Source organism: Ipomoea triloba, chromosome 14 (assembly GCF_003576645.1).
Source record: "Ipomoea triloba cultivar NCNSP0323 chromosome 14, ASM357664v1".
NCBI lineage: Eukaryota > Viridiplantae > Streptophyta > Magnoliopsida > Solanales > Convolvulaceae > Ipomoea > Ipomoea triloba.
The window spans coordinates 15,652,577-15,673,570 of record NC_044929.1 but is presented as its reverse complement, the minus strand read 5'-3'; the positions used below and the strand labels follow the sequence as shown (position 1 = coordinate 15,673,570).

Sequence of the window (20,994 nt, the reverse complement as noted above, 5' to 3'; positions counted from 1 at the left end):
AAAGAAGCATTGGATGCCTTCAAGTATTTTAAGGTTGAAGTTGAGAACCAATGTAGGAAACAAATACAGATAGTAAGATCCGATAGAGGTGGTGAATACTATGGTAGGTACACTGAAAGTGGACAAACGCATGGTCCATTTGCTAAGTTTCTTCAAGAACATGGGATTGTTGCCCAATATACCATGCTTGGTTCTCCGGACCAAAATGGTGTTACTGAAAGAAGAAACCGAGCGCTTATTGATATGGTGCGGAGTATGCTTAGCAACTCCAAACTTCCTAAGTTTTTGTGGGCCGAAGCGCTTAAGACGGCAACGTATATACTATACCGTGTTCCAACCAAGGCTGTCCCAAAGACACCATTTGAGTTATTTAAAGGTTGGAAACCGAGTTTGCAACATATGCGTGTTTGGGGATGCCCGTCTGAGGAAAGGATATATAACCCACAAGAAAAGAAGTTGGACCCAAGGACTATTAGTGGTTTCTTTATTGGATACGCACAATCCTCCAAAGGGTATAGATTTTATTGTCCATCTCATTCGACTAGGATCGTGGAATCAAGAAATGCTAAGTTTCTTGAAAATGACATGATTAGTGGGAGAGATAGATTCAATGATTTGATTTCTAATCATGATCATATTGAATCATGTCCTTCTACTTCATCATATAGGTTGATAATAGATTCAAGCACCCTCAAGATCAAACGAGTATTGAACAACCTATTAAAGAAATTCCACGAGATGTTGATATTATCTCAACCGATCAACTAACTCAGGAAATTCCTGAAGCGGTAGTTGAATCACTAACTTCTCAAGGAGATGGTAGTTCAACTTTGAGGCGATCTGTTCGAGATAGAAGATCAGCAATTCCTAGTGATTACATAGTGTATCTGCAAGAGTCTGATGTTAGAGCTGAAAATGATCCAGAAACGTTTTCACAAGCCATAAATTGTAAAGAGCTTGATTTATGGTTTGAAGCCATGAAGGAAGAAATGAATTCTATGCGGAGCAACGGGGTTTGGGACCTTGTTAAGTTGCCTAATGGGGCCAAGGCTATTGGCTGTAAATGGGTCTATAAGACTAAAATGAGTATAGCTTGGGTCAATCTTTTTCATCATTTGGACAAGCTTACTCTCTATATTTTGGGATATATCTTTAGAGCCCAACGAGTCCTCTTCTTGATATGGTGGAATTGGATGTGTATATGATGGTGGGTGATGGCTATGTATATAAGATGGATAAAAATTTGGAGGTGGTAAGTGGTGGTGTGGAAATGGGTAAAGATTTGGAGGTGGGTAGTGATATGTTGGTGGAGGGTAAACATAGGTAGAATGGGGGTAATAGGGATATGGTTGAGGTGGAGGAACTCTCCAAGATTGTTGTCCTCAATGGTGTGGATAACCATGGGGATTCATATGAGTGCACATTGGCAAGCTTTCAAATGATTTTTAACAAAAATTTCCTACACAAAGCTTAGCCAACAACAATTCTTTTGCAACTAAAAGTAGTTGCAAGCGAGCAATAAAATATGCAAGGAAAATAAGCTCACTTCTTCAATCAAGTAACCAAAAATAGGAAAATAAAACAAACAAAAAGAAATCAATTCAAGAACTCTTAAAAATCAACTTCCTAAATGTCAAAACAATTCAAATCCGTTTTCCATCCCCAGTAACGACGCCATTTTGAAGGAGTACTTTTAGTGGTGGTGGATGTAGGTGGTAAAACGAGGAAAATCCCCGAGTGTCGTGTCTCTCAAGGATGACAAATTGGAGCGAATTGGCGTGGACATTTAAGAAGGTAATGGATATGAGTAACAAGGTTTACTAAGGGTCATTTGGATGATATGTGGGGAGTTTTGAAAACAAGATTAAACTAAACAATCTAAAGGGATAAAGGGGTGCGTGCCACAGCTAAACCAAGCGATTGATTATCATATGGGAATTTAGAAATGAGTTGTGGGATTGAATTAGGGAGTCACGGTATTTATACCGAGTGGCGTCACACTTAGACTCTCAAACCTCATTCGGTTGAGGCTTTTTATCGAACACATTGCCTACCACTCCTCCCGGACCTTTGTCCTTTCGGACTAAGGGCAGGGATGTAGATGAGTTGGACTCATGAGAGGCCGCTATTGCGCACGCCCTCACTTTCACTTAGTTCACTAACTATTCTGGCCGAAATAGAAGCAAAGTAAGAAAAACATCACCCACACAAGACTACAATCCTACTCCAACATCTCCATAAACATAGGCAAACTTCAAGCATCAATCAAGGATCTAACATGGGGCACACACACCCCTAAGCTACTCTACTCAAGCATTGTGAACATTAAAGAGCAACAATCAAACTTAAACAAAGCAATAATTTAAAGAAACAATCTTTCTAAGAAAAGAGTATTATACCTAAGGAAACATGTGATCTACTTCTTCTATCACTTCATCCGTCTTCATCTTCAAATTTAAGATAAGCTAATCTACTCTAATGGGAATGTATTTGTTTATCCTCTCCAAAGGGGAAGAAATGAAAAGAAAATCAGATCTAGAATGTTGGAAAGAGCCCCCCTCCTAAAATGAGAAAAGGGGGTTTAAATAGCTGTCCGAAAGTCGAAATCCCGCGGTTGCCCTAACTGGACCGTCCACGCCATCACCACGCGTGTGGGGGGGCGTGGTTGCATACTGGAAACAGTCCACACCTCCACCACGCGTGTTGGCCTCGTGGTAGCTTCCTGCCCGGCTGGTTCTTTGTTTGTTGCTTCCTTTTTGGCCCAGGACCTTGTTGTATCCTGCGGAAATGACTTAAAATACAACCTTTGAGTTGAATTTGTCAATTTGGTCTCAATTAAAGTCTTTATGCACGAAAGATGATCATAAATGGGTGTTAAGACTACATAATGTTGTCCATAAATGACCCGAAACTTGACTGTTCTTGGCGCTTATCAGACACACACTTGAAGCTCTTTGAGGGTCGACTCAAATTCTGAGATATATATACCCAGTTGGTTTTGATTTCCTGTCACATATTCGAGCTTCACACAAGAGAGATCGAGTCATTCTTAGATGAATGCATGCTTCGTGACCAGGTCTTGTTGAACCTTTTTAATCTCGGCCAACTACTCTTTCAAAGATCCAAGTGAGATCAAGTTTTCGGAAAAAACATTGTCGATCTTTTGCTCAAGGGCTGTGATCCTTGCATCAGCAGTGGATTTTGATGCCTTCTTCTTTTGCTTCCTTATGTCTTTCTTGATTTTGGCAATGGACTCATTTATGGATTTGAAATGAGTATCCTGAGTTTTCGCTATTCCCTGTATAGCATGCAGTAGGGAAGTAAAAGCAGAAGAGGTATTAACAATTACCTCAGAGGAATCCGAACTCTTTAATGCTTCGGCTGGATCAGCATGACTTTCATTGGGAGGTGCTTCCAGATTTCCACCTTGTACCAAGGCAAGATCATGATGATCAGCCGAGTCCACTGGCATGTCTTCGGATAGCTTAATTGGTAAAGGCGAATCCTTATGACTAGCACTGCTAGATGCTTCCAGATTTTCATCTTGAGTGTAGTCAAGATACGTCTTCACTTCAACATCTATTAGGTTCAGAGAGGAGGTGATCATATTTTCATGGATCATGAGTAAGTCGTCGTGATTCGCACCACGAGATGCTTCCAGATTTCCATCTCGGGCTAAACTCTGACTTAACAGGATAGTGTGCTCGAATGATTCGGTGTCAACAGCCAATGTGGTTTGATCTGCATCTCCTTGAGTCTCATCATGACATATAATTCCAGTATTTACAGTCTTCGGGCTGTCATCATTGGCATCATGAGGCTGATTTGTACTTGCTTCTCCGCCATCATGTCTGTTACCCGAATTATGAGAGCTGCAAGAATTTGAGGATTTACCAGAATCATTCTTCTTTGTAGCCTCTACAGAAGGAGGAATGAAGTTTCCAGATGGATCGGCGTTATCATCATCATCATCCTTCTTAGCAGGAATGGTTGAATCATCGCTACACTTGTCATTAGATTTCATGTGTGAGTCTTCTTCATCATCCATATCTTCGGGTCGATAACTCGATCCAATGTCTGGTCGGAGATCCCTTATCTCAGATTGAGCTCAGGAAATGTTTTGAATCTTTGCAATTTTCATGTCTTCGAGCATTTGACGTTCTCAAGGAGTTCGATGGCCAACGTTCAGATCAACAGCTTTGCCAAAACGAACTGTTCTGCCCTTTAGCTTTTTAGCAAAGACTCTTTCAATTTCCTCAGGTTTAGTGGTATTAAAAATGGACCTTGTTCCCATCCAATCTAGTGTCCATTCTTCTTCATCTGCAATTTCACTGATAGTTCTGGCAATGACTCGGATACTTGACATCCTCCACTCTTGCCAATTATACATTCTGGCAAGCTCTCGTCTGAGAATTTCTTCATGATAGGGCATGCCCATAAGTGCCTCGTCTTGAGCAGCAGCAACTTCAGTTAAGTCCTCGTAAGCCAACTGCTAAGCCAAGTCAGCATCAGCATTGACTTGACGAGTCACATCGTCAGATTGTAAGGCAACTTGTTGTGATGACTCGGGAATTTGAGTTTGAATCTCCTCATCAGTGGAGGGGAGTTCCTCAATGCGAAGAGTTGTCGCATATGGAAATAATGCTAGTGGTTGGAAGTCATACCTCGCAAGCATCAATGCAGCCACTTGAGGGTGTAACCTTTCCACAATCTGTCTTCGGATGAATGAAGGTAGCGATCTGTAAGCAGGGCGCTCTTGACCAACATCTTCCCCCTCAGAGTCCTCTTCTATCCAGGTGGAGCTTGAGTCTGAGTCATTTGAAGGTTGATGTGGTACTATGGCAAGAGCTTGGTCTTCAGCCATAGGGATCTTAGGTACCGAAGGTTCAATAACCAAAGGTTCAGGAGCTTGCTCCGGTACTGGCAATGATACTGGCTCGGGTTCAGATGGTTTTGAGGGTGAAGACTTCGGCCTCATAAACCTAGTGAGAGGTAGCTGATCATCCTCATCACTTTCCTCACGGCTAAAGTCCAAAGGAGGTGGAAGAATGATGGTTTGTTAGCATTTAGGGTGAGCTGGATGTGGTAAGGGATGTGATAAAACGAAGAGTCAAAACTCCCCGAGTGTCGTGTCTCTCAAGGAAGGCAGGTTTGGAGTCGAGTTAATGTTGGCATTTAGGAGGTTGAAGGGGAAGAGTTACGTGAATGACTAAGCTCAAAGGCATTTGTACAAGAGTTTTAAGGCTTTAAATGGCGGTGATGGGAAAAAGTAAAATGGAGATTGAGGCTCGTGGCTAGCATACGTGGTTTACTCTCTTATGGTTTGGCAAGCAAATGGTTTGGATTTCAATAGGGAGTTCATGGCACTTCACCAAGTGGCGTCACACTTGGACTCCCACATCCTCATTCGGTTGGGGCATTTCATCGAAAACCTTGTCTACCATTCCTCCCGGACCTCTTCCTTACGGACTAAAGGCGGGGATGTGGATGAGTCAGACTCGAGTGAGGCCGCTATCGCACACACACTCACTTTCGCAGGGTTTGCTACCTAATGTGGCCACACTTAGGCACAAAGCATATCAAATATCAACCACACAAGTATTCAAATCCAAGAACATAAAGCTCACATTTTTAAAGCAATTTCCTCAGCATCTCAACCACATAACTAGTTTCGGGGCCACCAATACCCTATCTAATCTAAGCAAACATTAAAATAAGGGAACAAGAAAAAGAAATAGAAGATTCAAAGAAAGCAAAACGAAACCAAATAGATAGTGAAAAAAAGAGTTACCATCCAATGGGTTCTATTACATTTTTGCCTTCAATCTTCTACCCTTCTACCATTGTTTCTTGAATCTATTCTAAGGGAATGAAGTTTTCCCCCAAGAGGGGAGAAAACAAAGAGAACTTTAGATAAAACTATTTTCTAGCTGCTAGGTTTTTTAACTTTTCGGAAAAAGGGTTTAAATAGGCAACAAGAAGTCAAAAATCCCGAAATGGCCCATGTGGCCTGATCACGAACAGCACCACGCGTGGATGGGGGCGTGGATAGCTACTGGAATTGATCCACGCCACCCACACGCGTGTTGGCTGCGTGGACAGTCCCTGCTCGGTGGCTTCTTTGCTTTCTGCTCTATTTTGGCCTTGAATCCCTTTTCGATCTGCGGAAATAACTTCAGAACTTCTTCTAAAGTTGTGTTAGAGGTTTTTGATCACATCTGAGTTTAAATGCATGAAATTGTCATAACCGGGTTGTAACACCCCCAAAAACGGCCAATTTTTTTTTTTCTTATTTTCACCAATTAATTAAGTAATTCTTAAAACAAAACTTAGAATGCGGAAGCTTTTCAAAATCTTATTGATGGCATTACCGCCACACTTAGGCAACCACAATACCTACGTGCTAAGGCTAACTTTAAAAAAACTAAATAAAATCCTTAGTTCACAAGTCTTTCTAAAAGTAAAATTAGTAATCTACTATTACATCAATTTCATTTTAAATCCCATAATCCTCAAAGTCTTGGTCTATCGCACTCTCACAGCAAACCCCATCAATCACCTCCTGCTTCTCAAATAAAATTTCAACATACAAAAGAAAAAGAAACAAGGGTTAGCAACAATTGCTAAGTAAGGGACTGCCTGCCCCTATAAAAATATTTTAAATAATAATTATTTTATAAGGGAAAAATACTTTACCAATTCCTCAGCTTAGCTACAATACTTTTTAAAAATATCAATTTTGTAAATATAAGGTAAAGTAATCATATGGAACTTTTCACAATATCATCACTTATAAAATTTTCTTATAAACTTTATTTTTTTGTGCCACACTTGCACACCACAAAATACATATGGAAGCACATCAATTACACATAAATGGGACAAGGTCCTTTGTTCTTAGGCCCTAGTGAACGGTGCTTCCCACACATCCGAACACTCCACGCATTTCCCATTTCTAATGGAAACCGGACTCTAACCTTAAGTGTGAACACCCCCGAATGAGGACTCCAAGCCTCAACGGGAAGTTACCAGACCTAGTAGCCAGGTGTGACACCCCGTAAAATTATTACAAATAGACAATATTATTTTAATACAAATACTTTCAAAAATAAAATTTATTTTTCAATCATAAATATTTTTAGCTTAAATGCTATTATAATCGATTATTTTGTTTTAGACTTTAAATAAATTATTTTATGATCCAAAAATTTTCTATCCAAAATCTATCTGAGAGACGCCTGCTAACATCATTTTTATTATTTTTATAATTATCAAAGTCTAGAGCCCAAATATATCTTATATTCCAAAGCCTAATAATCTTTAATGAGGCCAAATCTCTATATCTTGTATCCTAAAATTTGATAATTACAAATTTGCCCCTTAAAGCCTAGCAATATAAATAGCCCTAATCCCCTAGCTTCTTCCTTCATTTTTCCTCTCTTTATTTTTCGCAGCTCTCTACTCTTTCCTTCTTCATTAAGCTTCTTCATCTTCCTCAAGAGTTTCTCCTTCCTAAACCCTAGCTCCTAATGGTAAGATTTTTCCTCCCTTTCTCTTCTACCATTCCTATATTAGTTGTTCTTAGCAATAGGTAGCTAATAAGGTATTCTTGTGGGTTTTGTTGGTTAGTTGGTTGGTGAGGTTATGGACTAAGAAGGTAGGGATGGCGGTGAAATAGGTTGGGAGTGAAGCTTAAGGATGGATTTTTGGGGTTTAAGCTTTGGAGGTAAGGATTCATGATACTCAAATTATTTTGCCTTATCTTGTGTTCTAATCTATGAATTATATAGGTATATGTGTATCTAAATGTATGTTTTTGTGATTCAAATCTCTCTCTGTTTCTGCAAATTCTGAAATTTTTGGCCTTGGTTTGCTGTTTCTGCGCCTTGCTCTCTGGACTTGTGAGCGTATATTTATATATTTAATTAAATGTACATAGTGACTGTATATATATATATATAATTAACTGTACAGATTTTATCAATTGATTATATATATATATATTTCAGTTCTGGACAGTATATATTCTCAGCCAGCTTGTGAGTTTATTTTATATATTACAAAATGGTTTATTATTTTAGAGTGGGACTCAAACCCTAGACCTCATACTTAACAAATTGAATTATTTCCAATTAAACTAGTTTTACAACTTTGAAAACATTTTGATTAAATAAAGTATTATATGAGTATTTCAGAGTTGCGTACTAGCAAATTATTATTTTTGGAAGGTTTATACCTCGCATATTCCTTAGTTTGATAAATTTAGCATCCATAATGGGAAATACTATATCTTTTGAGAAAATATGTGATTTTGAAGCCTATGTACCTAAAATTTTGTATAATTATGTTTCATGGGATATTCTTGAATATTATTGTTTTAAGCTCAATAGAAACCCTATATTAGAAAGCTAATATTAAGTATCTACGAATAATGTTTGGTGAAAAAAATGCATTATTGTAATTGTTATATAAAAATGTATTATTTTGGAGGATATAAACTATACTTATTTTTGGAGGAATTATATAAAACATACTCATTTTGGAGGTTTATCCCTTTCTGTGTTGGATTGTGATGTGAATTGTGATGTGGGCTAAGGCCCTATGTTGGAATTAAACCCGGTAGAAATAATCCTGGGTTAGTATTTGAGGGGTAACCTGGTAGAAATAATCCTGGGTTACTAGGACTGGTTTACTACCCGCTAGGCTTGGAATCCCAGTTAGGGGGTGTGCACACTTAAAGTAGTGGTCCTGTTTCCACCTGTGATAAAGTAGGGGTTGTGTGATGTGTTCAGTAGAGGGTTGCTGTTCACTTAGGGCTTCACTGAGATGATGCCCCTGCCCCACTGTTGTGATATTGAGATTGATTTCGATTGGGATACCTCCACTTATTTATAATGATATATGGATATTTGAGAAATATAAATTGAATTCCTCCCTATCTATGATTATTGACATATATGTTTTTGAGAATGACTTATGACTTTTGAGAAAGTCTATACTTTGAGATGAGTAAAATTGTATTATGGAATGAGCTCCTCCATATCTATATTACATTTTGAAAATGTTTACAAGAAAAGATGGACATTATATCCTCCATAATTGAATTATTATATATATACCTTGGAAATGGTTAATAGAAATGATTATGCTTTGAAATGAGTATTTCACCAATCGTATGATGTTGAGCAATATTATTTGAAATCCTCCATACTAATATATGTATTTTGGAAAGGGTTTTGAGTAAGCTTTATGCCTTAAGTGGCTTATATGATTGCTACTATGTTTTGAAAGTAACTATAAATAATTTATAAATTAGCTATAACGCTTTGAAGTTGGCAAATATTACTATCTGGGGAAACCTATTATTTATATGAGTTATAGTAGTATTTTGAATGGAATGTTTAATGGCTTTAGTGCCTACTTTATCATGGGGAAAGACTATTTTTGGAATATAAACTATAAGTATTAATTATAATGTTGATATTAAACTATCTTACCAGGTGTGTGTACCTATGGAAATAATCATAAACTCTCAATTGATAACTCTATTATTCTGGTGTGAGTTAAACTTTTAGAACCTCCTCCCTTATTTTGAAAACCATTTCTTTGAAAGTTTCCTTACTTGATGAGATGTTGTCTAAAAATACTTTATAAACTCTTTTGAAAATGACCTTTCAAAGCTTTGGCTAAATGCTTTCTAAGTGTGGCTATCCGAGTCTTAAAAACTTATTTACAAAGTATATATATTTTCAAAACTATAAATGTAATTATTTTACGGGGCAAAGTGAACCTTACTTAGCATTTTTATGCTAACTTTGTGTTTCCTATGTTCTTTTCTAAACTTGTTTTCAAGATCTGAGTAAGCAATTGATCAGGAGCGCGCTAGTATCCATTATGAACTGATGGTTGAGCAAATGTTGAGAACTTAGAATGGTAGTTTAGTTTCATTTATTGTGTTAAGGCTTTGTAGTTGAGAATTTCTTGTAATAAAGTTTGGATAGTAATAAAACTTTATTGGACTATTAAAGTTTGTAATAAAGGTTTAGCCTGAGCATCTAATCTAGAATGATTAGGTGTGGCGGTAACACCCCTTTGAAAGATAATTGTATGTTCATTATGGTTAATTTGGATTATTAAAATTGGGGGTGTTACACCAGGATAAGGTTTCTACTGACTACTCCTGAAATTAGGGTACACAGACCCGTCTCAACAGGACACACCATAGTGCCCTAGTACCCGAGGATTGTTCCTTACGGGCACTCCTCAACATAAAATAAATCAAATTAATCACATAATCAAAAATTTCCCTTAGCTTCCATAAATTAAAATCATTAGGCTCAAATAATGTTAGCTCAAAATAAAGTAATAATTTTGTAAATCAACATTTTGATCAAAACCTTACTTTCACCCAAAAACATGAAATCTTATCTTACACTTAACTATATGCATACTCATACCATACGTACACCAAAATATTTATATTCTTATGATGACTATTATTATGATTAATATCACCAAATCATACGTATAACCACAAATCCAATATTTAACAATTTAAAAATCAAATTTCCATCTTTACTACATACCACAAAATTTGTTAATTCATAACAAACATTTGTTTTAACATTATAGTATTAATACATATACATACGGCTAATAATATATAAATATATACATGCCCATATATATATATATATATATATATATATATATATATATATATATGCAAATAAATACATATATTCGTACAAAATACTACATGTACATAAATAAAATATACGGTGCATAAAAATATTTATATAATTATATTTTTGCAATAAATACCACATATATAAATAAATAATACGGTACAATAGCCATATACATATACTTTCTTTTAAATAACATACATACATATATATTTACTGCCCATACGATATAGTATATATAAATACATTTATTTATACGGTCCTATAATATAATTAACTAGGTACATACGTATATACATATATACGAAGATTATACATACCATACTTAACAAATAAATTTTTCTTATATTTATATATACACATCTATATCTATATCTATATCTATATCTATATATATATATATAATAACAGAAGTGTCTGAAACAGTTTTCCCGCCCAAACTAAAGGGCATTTTAGTAATAATATAATTAATATAATTAAATTAAAATAATTATTATTTTGTTAATAATATAATTATTATAATTAATATATCACCTACTAATCAGCCAAATTTCCTAAACCACTCCCCATCCCCACCCCTCTTAATTTCTTACCTTTTTCACCTCTATCTCTCTCTCTTCCTTAATTTCTATATAAACTATTGCTCGTAACCATAATCATATAAACTAGAGAAGTGGGAAACAATGATTCCTAATTCGTATTAGAATTACGTTTTCGGTTTCGAAAAATAAAAAAAAAAGTTTTCGGTTTTCCTTCTCAAAAAATATTTGAAACCCTCTCATTTTCTTTGCTCATCTCCTCGATCCTCACCCGTAGGTATGTATCTTCCTGCACTCTATCTTTTGAATTTGTATGCACTTAAAGTATGAATGCGTTTATTTACGGATTTGATTTTGGTTTTGGTTTTGGTTTTGGTTGTGTGATGTAAAGAAACAATGGATGATATAAGGCAACAAAAATCCATATGGTGCAAATTCAATGATGATGCCGGGTTGGTTTGGGTCACGATGAGGTCGTTTCGATTTCCTTTGCTCAATCTGTATCGGGTCCATTGAGTTTTGAAGCCAACAATTTCTAATTGTTACTGGGTATATGATATTCTATGATTTTAATATGGTTTGTTTTTTAGGAGTTCCCCATTTGAAAGAGGGTGATGCTCGGCCGCAAGGAGGGAGACCAAGATGGGCGGCGCCACCAAATTCTAAGATGGGTCATTGGTTGATTCTCTTGAAGAAGATTGCTCAGTCTCATAATTTGCTTCCTGAGTTTGATATATGTAGAAGAAGTGTGTTGAAAAAGATTTTGGGGTATTTTCTAAATAGTTGTTAGAGTTGATTGGGTTAGTGTGGTTTTTTATTCTATCAGATTTCTATTTTTTTTTATTTATTAAAATGCATCTTATTATTTATATACACAAGAACTGTTGTCCATTGTCACATTCTTAGTGGCATTTTTTTAATCAATTCCTTTTAACTTTTTTAATCTTCTAGGCGTAGAAGTTTATTTGCAGATGTAGAAAATTGTAACTTTACTATTTCTTATGAAGAGATAGTTAAACTGGCAGATTATGAAGAGATATTTCTATATTAAATCTGTATTTTTTAGTGTGTAATTGATAGTTTTTTAAAGAGAAGTATTGTGTACTGCTTTACTTTATAAGTAAAACTAAATTTAATAATTTTCTCTACTTTTTAATAATTGCCTCCCTCACAACTTATTAGTCAATAATAATAATAATAATAATAATAATAATAATAACAACAATAATAATAATAATAATAAATTTTGGGGTATTTTTATAATTATATTAAATTTATAATTATATTAAATTTAATCATATGAAAATTAATATTAAATTTTTATGAACGAAAAGGAAATGAATATTACACGGGAATCTGTTATTAATATTTTTTTACTAATTGGCAAGGAATCATGCCAATTAATTGGCAATTATTAGGAAAAAGGAATGGAAAGTAATATTAATTCTTTTGATGAAGGAAAATGGAAATGAATATATTCAAAAGAAAATGGTATATTATGAAAAATGGAATGAATATATTAATATTTCACTGAAAATATAACACAACTTTTCTCTACGAAAAAATTAGTAACCACCAAATGAATGATTAGGAAAAAATTATAAAAGAAAAGGGAATGTAAAATAATATTAATTCTTTTTAGGAAGGAAAAAGGAAATGAATATATTCAAATGGAAATGAAATATTAGGAAAAACAAAATGAACATATTAATATTTCACTGGAAATATAACACAACTTTCTTTACGAACAAATTAGTAATCACCAAATGAAATATTAGGAAAAATTTATGATGGAAAAAAGAATGAAAATGAATATTAGTTTTTTTATGAAAGGAAAATGGAAATGAATATATTTATAAGGAAATGAAATATTAGGAAAAACGAAATGAATATATTAATATTTCACTGGAAATATAACACAACTTTTCATATGAAAAAATTAGTAAACAACAAATGAAATATTAGGAAAACGTTATGAAGGAAAAAGAAATGAAAATCAATATTAATTATTTTTATGAAGGAAAAATGAAATGAATATATTTAAAAGGAAATGAAATATTAAGAAAAACGAAATGAATATATTAATATTTCACTGAAAATATAGCATAGCTTTTCCTACAAAAGAATTAGTAACCAACAAATGAAATATTAGGAAAAAATTATGAAGAAAAAAGGAATGACAATCAATAATTCTTTTTATAAATGAAATAATTCTTTTTATAAATGAAAAAGGAAATGAATATATTCAAAAGAAAATTAAAATATTAAGAAAAATGAAATGAATATATTAATATTTCCAAATGAATATATTCAAAAGGAAATTAAAATATTTAGAAAAATGAAATGAATATATTAATATTTCATTGGAAATATAATCGGTAATTATATTATTATAATTATATGAATTAAATATTAATTAATTAATTATATTAATTATTAGTTATATTAATAAATACTACTACTCCATAATAATTAATATTTATTAACTAGGAGGTTGAGCAATCATCTCACCAACTTTATATGTCGTTGATCAAAGTAATTAGTACACGTGTGACATGAACACTGCAGAAGATCGAACATATTTAATATATAATAATAAAATTTTTTGTATATATGATTGATATTTCTGCTAACGAAAAATAACTAATTTAGTGTAATTGACAAATAATAATTGCCTAATAATTATTATGGCAATTAAGCTAAATATTGGTCGTTGAATTTATTTTTATACTCCGTAATAACTAAAGTTAAATTATTTTTCATTTTTCCATATTTATTTTTGTAATAATATAATTACTTAAGTTATATTAAATATTGATCTTTTTAAGATAATTGTAAACAAACAAGTCATATATTATTCAATTAATTGAGTGATACATTTGAACTAATCTTATAATCAAATAAATGTACATGTTCAATATTAGATTTTTTTAAAAAATTTTATCTTTAATTTTATTATCTAAATAAATAATAAAAAAATATTTATCCGTGAATCGCACGGGTAATTGGACAATTATTTTCTCTAATTTAAGCAAAGAAAACATCAAAAAACATAATCAATCCAACCAATTTCATAAATTGTGGTATATAATATTCGATGCTATAATTTATATAATTGTATATCAATCCAAATATTCTTAAAATATTATAACAAATTCATTTCGTGCAACGCACGGGCGAAAATACTAGTAATACTAATAATAATAAATTTTAGCAAATTTTGATTCCGATTATAATTCTAATGCTATGATTAAACCAATTAAGTATCCAAAATATTTTGGTTGTCATAAATCATTGATTATTGATTCCAATTATTACTAATATTTATTATTAATTGCACAATACTATATGTTTAGTTGAAGTCTTCCATTGTATAATTATTAGTTAAAAATGGTGATTACTGTACTTGAATAAATGAAATAATAGTATTAAATTTTTTAACCTCAATTTAAAATCTATTTTGTTAAGATTATACTAATAATAATAATAATATAATACTCTAATAATAATAATCCAAAACTCTTAATATAATTTCCCTAATATATTTATATAATATAATAGTAATAGTAATAATAATAATAATAATCCAAAACTCTTAATATGAGTTCCTAATTAATTTTTTCTATTAAATTTATTTATAACGGTAATTATAAATATAGGATTATAAAAAATTAGGAGGATTGATACCACCTCATCAGTTTCCTATCATATTTAAATTAATTGATACTTTTCCTAATATATCGTATCTTAAAGGCTTTCAACCTTTGTTATTATCTTGATCAATATATTAATCTATTATTTTATGGTAATTTCCTATCATATTTAAATTAATTGATACTTTTCTTAATATATAGCGTACACTGAAGGCATACAACCTTTGTTATAATACTGATCATATATTAATATGTTATTTTATGGTAATTTATATAGATAATTATCATATACTATTTACCATCTAAATGACCCATGGTAACTGTTAATCGTATTTAACATCTTAATTTATTATGATAATTGAATATAGAGATTCCCTTATTTTTTTACTTCAAATAATATCAATTGCCATTTACTTCCTTTGATCACATTTGAATAAAATCTTAAAAATTATGGCAATTAAGGAATTAATACTTTCTGCAATATACATTTTATCTAATCATATAAGGAAATTGATAGTACATGTTAATTCCATAATTAAAGGAGATTACAAAATATTATGATAATTATTCCAATTCACATATTATTATGCTAATTCACAGATTATTATGCAATACAATTATGCAAATTATTCCAAATTGATTATTACACATATAAAATTATCCTAATGGTTACTTTTGAATAAAATCTTAACAATTATGTTAATAATAAATTAATTCACACAGTATATTTTTATTAAACTATTTGCTTTATACTTGCTCTAATATAGATTTATCTAATCAATCAAGGAAATTAAACATGCACATACTATGAACATAATTTTTTTTAAAATAAACATACACATATTACATCTATAATTAAACAAAATTAAACATACACATGTTATTTTATTAATAATAATATATAATCCTTAATTAATATAATTATTCAGATTACATGGACGTCATAATTAGTATAATAATTAATAATATATACTCTTTAATTACCATTAGTAATCATAATAAAATGACCTCATTCTTATTATAATTAATGATAAATTTTTCTGCCCATATAAGAAATTAAACATACACATATTATAGTGGGTAATTAAAAGAAATTAAGCATACTATGCACATATTACGTCCATAGTTAAAGGATATTAAATATAAACATATTACGCCCATATTACCAACTTAGATTTAATACTTTAATCTTACTATAATAATTAAACATACGGATCTTCATTTGATTATAGTACATTTTTATTACTTAAAATAATTCAATTAACCATGCTCTTCCTTCTATTTTTTTTTTTAGACTTTTCCTATTATAATTTTTAAGTAATCAAATTCAACACTAATATACAAATCTTATAATTTCAAATAAATGTATATACTTTCAAATATTAAAATTATTTATAATTTAACCTCTAATTTTATTATTTAAATATTTAATATAAAAATATTATCCGTGCATCGCACGAGTAAAACACTATACGTATATTATAATAATAAAAGAAATATTATTATTTTTTTGTTTTGTTTTTGAAATAGGCTCATACGTACATATTCTATTATATATAAAATATAATTATATTTATACTTTGAAAGATATATACATCATACGTACGTAAATTTTTATAACTAAAATTTTGCAAAAGAAAACATCTCATACGTACATAGCTTACATACACTAACATTGATATATATTTTTATATTAAGAATTTCCTTACGTACATATTTTCAAACATTTTCATAAAATAGAATTTTTGTAGATGAATCATACATCTCTATAACCCATTCCATAGAACAAATTTCATAAAAACATACCACGTACCCATGTATAATGTATTGATATCAAAAATAGGAATTTTTCACATATTCATTCATCAAAACACACTTAATCCTTTCACTAGCTTTTTCTATGCGCTTTGCGCGAAAACTTGTGCCCAATGTTTAAACTTGATTAGTAAATCATTTTGAAATAGATAAAATGTATTTGCAATGATTTTTATTTTTGAGTTAACGAAGTTTCATAAATATTCATGTAATGTTTATTTTGTATTTCAAGAAATACAAATTCATTGTGATGAATATATACATTTGTAATTTTAAGTAAATGTATCGAACGTTCTATTACAATCATATTCTGCATATATTATTTAGTTAACATGTATCTTCCATTAATAAAATTTAAATTAAGAACTTGTTAATTGGTCTGAACATTTCACTCTTTTCTGCACATAGAATTTAAAATACTCTTTTCTGCACATGTAATTTGAAAGCACTAAATCCAAAGCTAGCATAAGCATTGGGCATTGGCAATAGAAGACATACTTTATACTTCGTACTTAACAGACATATATGTATAAATTGTGAATATTTTGAAATCTGGATTAATATTCACTCAGTTCTAGAATTTTGTTTTCCTTGAGAAGGTTATATAAACCATACTGAAAGGAAAATAGTGTAAAAAAATGGTAGAAAGAAAAAAGGAAAAGAAACAAAACAAAACTCAAAATAAAAACAACACTGTAGAAGCAAATAAGCAAGCTCCCAAATTGATTCTTAACAAAATTCCATCCTCCTTTGTCTCAAGTGTTGCACCAAAAAGTGATCATGATAACCAGGGCTATTTGACAAAATAGGCTAACATCTCAACAACTATGGACCATAGGGCTAAATAGTCTAAGGCTGAGAGAAGTTTGGCCTTTCTGCCCTAGAATATTACGACACTTATTGAAGCGCCGTGTAGGTGGCCGCCTTGGTAAATAATTACTTTCTACGGCGGTTTTAAAACCCGTCGTGTATGATGCCTATATACGACGGTTAAAAAACCGCCGTATAATCATAAACATACACGCCGTATATAACAAATTAACGCATTATATATATAATTTATAAGGCGGTTCTGAATAATGACCGCCCTCTAAAGTGCACTTTATATGGCGGTTTCGAATAATAACCGTCGTCGTTAATAAATTTACACATTACATATATACTTTATAAGGCGGTTCCGAATAATAACCGCCGTATAAAATAAATACATATATACTTTATAAGGCGGCTTTGAATAATGACCGCCGTCTATAATTTACTTTATAAGGCGGTTCCAAATAATAACCGTCGTATAAAACAAATTTACGCATTCCATATATATTTTATAAGGCGATTTTGAATAATGACAGCCATCTAAAGTGTACTTTATACGGCGGTTTTGAGTAATAACCGCCGTCGTAAGTATTTATTAAAAATAAAAATATATGTATATACGACGGTTCCAAGATAGAACCGTCGTATATACATGTATATTTACTTTTTAAAAATACTTTATACGACGGTTCCACGAGCAAACCGTCGTATAAATGTATTTTTAAATTTTTATTTTTTATAATTTCACAATTTTTAAATCTACAATATAAAATACAATAATATGCTATATATTAAATTGTATCAAATTAAAATGCTTACAATAATTCAATATTCAGAATAATACACTTAAACATATATAATAATAAGTATAACGATTACAAAAACATATAATCAATCCTAACTATCAAATACAATATATTAATAACTAAATAACAATTCACTCTCATCATGTAGATGTAATCCAAAAATCACAAAAACCTTTGCACCATAAATTTCTTATATGATCAATTTCTTCTTCTGAATAACTTTGAGTACCAAGGACCTACAAATTTAAAATCAATTTAAAAAGTTAGTATAATTGAAAGAATTAAATCTAATTTTAAAAATATATTGAAGTGATTCTACTTACCTTTTCTAATCCATCATCTAATTGTATTTGCAAAATTTCAAACATATATTTCATCACATAATAACCACACTCAACGGATCCGGGTTGTTTCGGGCACTACAACAAATTTAGAGTATAAAAATAATGCAACAATATGAACTATACTTAACATGCATTCTATATAAATATTAAATGCTTACTTGGCATTTAATCCATGTCGTGGATTTGATTTTATTTGACTTCAGTTTCTTTTTTACTTGTAATGTTTTGAGTGCACTATTCAAAAAAACAAATACATATATTTAAATAAATGACATATCATAACATACCACTTTACAATATATAAAAATAAATGGTTTACCTACTTGTCAATTACTTTCTTAATATTTGTATGCTCTTTATTCCCTTCAATAGAATCAAAAGAATACACTTTCAACTGTTCAGGGCAAATTACATACAATGTCCAATGATTACTGCACACAAATTTATTATTCATTTAAATTCAAAATAACATTGTATAAAATAAAGTATGTATAGCATAAAATACTTACTTGTAAACATATGGCGCAAAATAACATTTTTTTTCCTTCTTCAATAGTGGTAGATATATATTTTGTCTTACTTTCGGAACTTGTCAATTTGGATTGTATGGAATTTGGATCTAAAAAGCCATATGTATTTTTCCTTGCCAAGCCAAATTGATCATAAAGAAGCCTATTCAAAAATATAACAAGTGTTCTTCCTAAACGACAAGACAATAAACAAACGCTAAATTATAATAAAATGATAATAAAGAGCTTACCACATAAAGAATAAAATGCTAGAGGCATCAATTGTTTCCATTGCTAGAAAACGCAACATCTCTTCCCTCAAAATAAGCAAATCATAATCTTTTATCATAAAGATCTCATCACTTAAGCGAAGCGTAACATCCCTCGTTAAACCCTTTACAATGCAGTATAGTTGTTTACACTCAGCAGTCAACTTGTGTGGATCAATACCATGCATTACGGGAGACTTCTGCGCAATCAACTGTTTATCCATCTATTTTATCAATTGACTAGTTAAGTATAAAATATTCAACATAAAATAGACATATAAAAAATATATACAAACACACATAGATTTAAAATAGACATATAAAAAATATATACAAACACACATAGATTTCTCATACCTCATCAGGCACATCAGATGTAGAACATAGTTCCACCAGTTTCTTTGGCCAAGCTATAAAATGGCTCAATGCTTCACCTACTGTCTTTGGCCAAGCTATAAAATGGCTCAATGCTTCACCTACTGTCTTCGCTTCTTCATAGTGAATAGGCAGTTTTGCTTCTTTATCCTTCGCTTCTTCATAGTGAATAGGCAGTTTTGCTTCTTTATCAATGACTTTGTCAACAAGCACTTTTATTTGGTTATCTAATAATGTACGAGAATGAACAAGCACTTTTATTTGGTTATCTAATAATGTACGAGAATGTGTTAGGAACATCATGTAATAGGTTTTGATGATACCAACTGTTAAGTAAGAATCCCCAAGTCTCGATACATAGGCAAAACAATGTAAGTTCGATAAGTAAACTAAGAGCGAAAATACAACCGGGTAATTTGAGCTCAACTCGGGAAATATTTAAGCTTAAGGTAAACTTGTTTGAACAACTTAGAAGTTTTCGTGTTGTAAGCAAACAGATAGATCAGAAGCAGGCACGAGACAACTCTGGAGGAATAAGGGTCTACGAGACATCAACTAAGTCTCGAGACACAAGCCAAGTTCGAGAGGTAAGGACCTCTCGATATACCTATCGAGTTCGAGACGTAAAGAATATTCGAGAGATAGACCTCTCGATACATGGGATTGAAACATCAAGTGGTCGAGACATCTTTTATGGTCTCGATAAACCGGCACTTCTCCAAGAGGGTGAATGTTAGTCAACATGTGCAGATAAAATACTCTAAGTTTGGAGAAGAAGAATATCATGGAGATAAAATATTGAAGAGGTGCTGAGCGGGAGGTTTCAAAATAGACGGAAGTGGATGACACGTCAGATTTCCATCACAAACGGTCAAAAGGTGCACCAATGCTGAAGTGGTCTGATTCCCTACAAACAAGGAATAATGGGAATATAAAAAGAGTAACTTTTACCAAAAGACGAAAGTGGAGCATGGACTCAAGAAAAGTGAACTATGGAACATTCACTACAAGACAAAGAGGTTCAAGTTACAAGATCACCACTCCATGAAATATGCTGAAAATATGCAAGACCCATGATCAGCATGGGAGACAAAATTTCAAACGGAATAGTTTTCCCTCCAACGGAACTATTCTTCTACTCTCATATATAAGGACGTAAAGACACAGAAGAAAAAAAAAAAAA

The 20,994-nt window shown here is 31.7% G+C and overlaps 1 protein-coding gene and 1 long non-coding RNA gene across 2 annotated transcripts; one reads left to right on the top strand and one right to left on the bottom strand.

Moving 5' to 3' along the window:
- Positions 1-3,106: 3,106 nt before the first annotated feature.
- LOC116004011 (acidic repeat-containing protein-like) lies at positions 3,107-4,048 on the bottom strand. The gene has a single exon (XM_031243952.1). The coding sequence runs from the start codon at positions 4,046-4,048 to the stop codon at positions 3,107-3,109; it is 942 nt and encodes a 313-aa protein (XP_031099812.1).
- Positions 4,049-7,442: 3,394 nt separating this feature from the next.
- On the top strand, positions 7,443-12,264 carry LOC116004159. Its single transcript, XR_004094742.1, has 4 exons — positions 7,443-7,532; positions 7,630-7,726; positions 11,619-11,700; positions 11,818-12,264. It is a non-coding gene; the product is annotated as an uncharacterized LOC116004159 (long non-coding RNA).
- The last annotated feature ends 8,730 nt before the right edge of the window (positions 12,265-20,994 follow it).

Excerpts from the sequence above, each read along its gene's own strand:
- LOC116004011 (XM_031243952.1), bottom strand. The coding sequence starts at position 4,048 with ATGGATGATGAAGAAGACTCACACATGAAATCTAATGACAAGTGTAGC.